Source organism: Etheostoma cragini, unplaced genomic scaffold, assembly GCF_013103735.1.
Source record: "Etheostoma cragini isolate CJK2018 unplaced genomic scaffold, CSU_Ecrag_1.0 ScbMSFa_4023, whole genome shotgun sequence".
Taxonomy (NCBI): domain Eukaryota; kingdom Metazoa; phylum Chordata; class Actinopteri; order Perciformes; family Percidae; genus Etheostoma; species Etheostoma cragini.
Window position 1 is genome coordinate 59,086 of NW_023268352.1, and position 5,555 is coordinate 64,640.

The 5,555-nt window shown below is 43.7% G+C and overlaps 1 protein-coding gene across 1 annotated transcript in view; it reads left to right on the plus strand.

The window, feature by feature from the left end:
* Positions 1-5,555, plus strand: part of LOC117941021 — a 9,374-nt gene that overhangs the window by 2,082 nt on the left and 1,737 nt on the right. The window contains exons 2-5 of the mRNA XM_034866127.1: positions 2,459-2,800; positions 3,105-3,449; positions 3,630-3,689; positions 5,309-5,410. Of these exons, the coding sequence (XP_034722018.1) occupies positions 2,459-2,800; positions 3,105-3,449; positions 3,630-3,689; positions 5,309-5,410 (849 nt within the window). The remainder of the gene's footprint in view (positions 1-2,458; positions 2,801-3,104; positions 3,450-3,629; positions 3,690-5,308; positions 5,411-5,555) is intronic.

Genomic DNA, 5,555 nt, shown 5'->3' on the forward strand with positions numbered 1-5,555 from the left:
TAGGAAAGAAGTCAGCACTTCCGAAAAACGGCGAGTTTACGTCCCGTGCACGGGAACCGTCCGCCCAAGAAGTTAATTTATTTTTTGTGACTGTTACCGCAACTCTTTATTCTTATCCCAACGGGTCGTCAGACACCGCCTACCAAGACCCTGGGTCTGACCGAGGTTTCTGGGTAAAAGGAAGTTTTTCCTCGCCACTGTCGCACTGTTGCTTGCTCTGGAGGAAACTACTAGAACTGTTGGGTCCTTGTAAATTCTGGAGTGTGGTCTATCTGTAAAGTGTCTTGAGATAACGCTTGTTATGAATTGATACTATAAATAAAATTGAATTGAATTGAATTAAATTTGTGTGCCATCCGCATAACTATGGTAACTTATTTTGTTGTTTTCCATAATCTGAGCCAGTGGAAGCATGTAGATGTTAAACAGAAGAGGCCCCAGAATGGAGCCTTGGGGGACTCCGCACGTCATATTTGTATGTTCAGATGTATAATTACCTATTGACACAAAGAAATCCCTATTCTGTAAGTAGGATTCAAACCAGTTTAGTACTGAGCCAGAAAGGCCAACCCAGTTTTCCAATCGGTCTAGTAATATGTTATGGTCGACCGTGTCAAATGCAGCACTGAGATCAAGTAATACTAAGACTGAAATTTTGCCACTATCTGTGTTAAGGTGGATGTCATCAAAGACCTTAACGAGAGCCGTCTTAGTGCTGTGGTGTGGTGGGAAACCCGACTGAAAGGTATCAAAACTGTTGCTTATTGACAAGAAATGGTTGAGTTGTTGAAAAACTGCTTTTTCAATGATTTTACTTAAAAACGGAAGGTTTGATATCGGCCTATAGTTGCTCATTAGTGATGTGTCTAGATTGTTCTTTTTTAAGAGTGGCTTGATTACTGCAGTTTTCAGGGCCTGTGGAAAGATACCTGAAAGAAGAGACATGTTCACAATCTGTAGAAGATCAGAAGCCAAACAATTTGAAACATTTTTGAAAACACCCGTTGGTAGAATATCAAGGCAACAGGTCGAGGTTTTCAGATGTTGAATAATGTCCTCTATGTTTTTATGGTTGATTGTGTGAAATTCTCTCATACTGGAACTAGTTTTGCTTGAACACTGTGACAACACATATCCTGGACTTGATATGGAGGCAATGACTGTTTGTCTAATCTTCTGAATTTTATCTGTGAAGGAGGCAAAGTCATTGCAGGCCTTGGTAGATAACAGTTCAGATACTACTGGTACTGGAGGGTTTGTTAACCTAAGTCCAGATGCTACTGGTATTGGAGGTTTTGTTAACCTAAGTCCAGATGTTACTGGTCCTGGAGGGTTTGTTAACCTAAGTCCAGATGCTACTGGTCCTGGAGGGTTTGTTAACCTATCGACAGTAGCAAACAAAGCACGTGAATTATTATTGTTTCTAGAGATAATATCAGAGAAGAAGGACCTTCTTGCATTCCTCAGTTCCAAATTATAAATGCGAAGTCTCTCTTTGTAGGTGTTATAATGGACCAGGAGATTTGTTTTTCGCCACCTTTGTTCAGCTTTCCTACACTCTCTTTTTTCTGTTCTCACCAGTGGGACATTTCTCCATGGAGATCTTTTCTTACAAGAGACAACTTTGACCTTAGTGGGAGCAATGGCATCAATAACATTTGTAATTTTACAGTTTAAATTATCTACAAGCTCAGTCACTGATAGCCCAGAGAGGGCGGGTGTGGATGAGAAAAGCTGAGTAAAAGTTTCACTGGTGTTTTCGGTGATGTACTGTTTTCTGATTATCTTTGTTTGGACACTTTTGGGCACAGAGATAGTGCCGCTGAAAAAAACACAGGAATGATAAGAGAGATCAACGTCAGTCAACACAACCTTGGAAATGTTCAGACCCTTGGAGACTATCAGGTCCAGAATGTGCCCCTTACTACAGGCCTGTCCCTCACAGTCAGACTCTACAGGCCTGGCCTGTCCCTCACAGTCAGACTCTACAGGCCTGGCCTGTCCCTCACAGTCAGACTCTACAGGCCTGGCCTGTCCCTCACAGTCAGACTCTACAGGCCTGGCCTGTCCCTCACAGTCAGACTCTACAGGCCTGGCCTGTCCCTCACAGTCAGACTCTACAGGCCTGGTCTGTCCCTCACAGTCAGACACTACAGGCCTGTCCCTCACCATTCAATTGACACGTTTCAGTCTGTTTATACAGTAACATGCTGCAGCCGTTGCCTAGATACCATCAGGTCCTACCATGCCAGTGACGTCATTGATGTTGTCAGCGTTCTAATACTAACAAACGCAATTTTTGTGTTGCTTAAAAAAAGCTTTATTGATTTGTTTAATTTATATTTGTAGTGTGATTCATTTTAAATAATCATATACAACAAGATATCAACACTTATTCTTTCAGTTCAGTTCATCTTTAAAGATCAAATGAACTAATGCTTGTTCATCTCTTCAACAGCTGTGCAAGACGGAAACTCTGGTCTCGCCAAAGCCCAGATTCCTTTCTTCACACGGACACAAGGACAAGCTATCACAGTTACATGTACCTTTACTTTATCAGGAAGCAGACTAGTCTTCTGTAAGAATGAATGCAGAGGAGAAGGAGAGATTCTTATTGAAACAAGTAATATCACAGCTCAGAGTGGCCGATACCGGATAGAATATAAAGAACTACGACTAGAAACTAATGTTTTGGTCAGCATCTCCCAGCTGACCTCGTCTGACTCTGGACGGTACTGGTGTGGATTGGTACGCCATACAACACTCTTCCACTCCGACTTTAGACTCATTGTTGTTGACGGTGAGTTTCTACCAAATGAAATCATGAAATATTCTATTTGTCTTGTCCTTTAAGTGTGAAACTGCTTTGCATCTCCTTGGTAAGGAGGGGGGGGGGCAGCTCTTTTGTAGATGAGTCCTTTTCCTTAGAACAACTACACCATTCAAACTCCACCCGACTCAGTGTGCAGGGTTTCTATGAGGGAGGAGATTTTAGGGATGACAGGACAATGAAACAGACCAAATCAGACTCAATTTGCAAGGACCAGAACTGTGGATAATCTTCTAGATTACACCCAGTAAATATTGATTGTTCATCTTTTCAGCCCTGCTAACAGGAAGTCCTCCTGAAGGAACAACCTTCAACAAGACATCTGGAGATAATATTGTAGTTGCCTGCGTCTTTTCTTTCTCTGGAAGAAGGACGTACTTCTGTAAGGATCAATGTGAAGACAAAAACCTTCTCGTTGAAACAACCCGTCCCAGCACTCAGAGAGACAGATACGGCATTGAATATGTAAGAGGATCTCCATCTGGAGGAAATGTGTATGTGTCCATCTCCCAGCTGACCAGGTCTGACTCAGGACTCTACAAATGTGGTCTGGACACGCATTTGTCCCTGGATCATTACCATGAGTTCAGGATTGTTGTAGCAGACGGGGAGATTCATGGTGAGAATGAAAATGATTATTCATGTCTCTGAAGGTCTGGAGGAAGTTTCACTTCCAGCTAGTCCAATTTTAACGTATAAACCCAACAAAGCAACAGTTCAGCAGACACACACATGAATATCACGTCTCTCTCATCACGAAGTCTTTGTATCGCCATGTTGTTGTTGTTGTTGTTCACAGCTTGGACCACAACTGGACCAATCACCACTCTGCCGGGCACTGAGACCCCAACACCCAGAGGTACATGTACACACTGAGACACCACCACCCAGAGGTACATGTACACACTGAGACACCACCACCCAGAGGTACAAGTACACACTGAGACACCACCACCCAGAGGTACATGTACACACTGAGACACCATCACCCAGAGGTACATGAACAAACTGAGACACCATCACCCAGAGGTACATGTACACACTGAGACACCATCACCCAGAGGTACATGCAGTGGTGGGCTTTCAGGGCCATCAGGGGCTTCTCTGCTGGCCCTGTCAAAATCAAAAATATATACTTTTTCAAAATTAAATTATTATGTGTCAAAAAATCTATTACTTTTTCAACACGTTATGATTTTATTTCCAGAAAGAATATGGTAGCTAGATTTTCCATGTCATCTAAACGCATCACAGCTCCGTGGACCAGCACCAGTAGGATTGCTATCCCTTCATTGAAGCTGCCATTTCCCATTTGATTATAGCTCTGAGTGACGTGTGTATCAGCCAATCAAATTTTGATGTGTAGTGACAGAACGCCCTAGGGGTTCAGCGTTGTGTCTGCGCTAGCCCCCGCTGATGTCATCAAAGCTTGAACCTTTTAGCGGGTTGTGTGTGAACCAGGGTGAACTAGCTATAGCCGTTACCTTCACACCTCCTAACAATCCTGTTTCCGAGCTCCTTCATGGGCCTTTTTCAAGGCGCCCGTTTGGAGAGAAGAAAGAAATTATTTTAAGAGGAAGACCTACGCCTGAGCTGGATGAGCCAACCAAGGCTGGCCAAGGTTTTGTGCGGTCCTTCACTGAGGGTAACTACGACCGCTATGACTGGCTAACAGCTAGCACTGTCGAACTGCAGAACAAGCTATTTTGCTGGCCGTGTTCGCTTTTAATACCAGTCAGGGAACATGGAACACCACAGGCTTTAACAGCTTTAAAAGCTTCACAGAGGCAGCTAGCAAACATCAGGTATCCGAGCGACACTTCACGATGGTGGGATACTTGAAGAAATGGTGAGTCCAGGGTGGATTTGCAAGTGGATAAGCAGTGGAGACGAGAGACAAGCCTGCACGATGAAAGACAGAGAAAAAACGGGAAACATCTGGAGGAATTCAAAATGATCTCATAATGGCTGTTGCTGAGGTGGTAAATGATGCCATCAAAAAAGAGATCAACAACACCTAGTTTTTTGCAGTTATGGTGGACGAGACCACCTTTTCACTAGCTGCATGTTTCTTTTCTTAATAATTTTTTCTTTATTTCAGCTCCTCTGGCTTTTTTTAAATTATAATTTAATTTTTTAATTAGTTGTTATTAATCCCCAATTAGTTACAATTTACATTCTGTGTACACACTTGGTAGTAATCACACACAGGCCTGAAATACACACACATGCTCAGGACCTATACATGCACCAATGGAGAGATGTCAGAGTGAGTGGGCTGCCTGAGCGGTTGGGGGGTATGGTGCCTTGCTCAAGAGCACCTGGCAGTTCCCAGGAGGTGACTGGACAGGACATACTATCCCATATGCAACAGTCTAATATAAGTGTATAACATGTCTGCAGGGAGCTCATTAATCTCATTAAGCTCATTAAAGAGTCCAGTACTCTATATGTTGGTGTGTATTTGTCCTCTAACAGCTGCAGGAGCGCTGCTGTACGGGGGTCTGGCTCTGCTGGTCTTGGTCCTGGTCTCTCTGCCTGTGCTGATCTTCTGCAGGAGGAGGATGTCTAAAGCCATAGGTGAGGCAACAGGAAACAGACGCAGCCACGCCACGGCCACTTTCCTTTTCTCACTCAACGCTTTCAACTGTTCAGGACACGGCACTTTAACAGAGACGCTCACAGCATGTGCCCCATTCATGTTTCTACAGTAGAACCCCCCCCC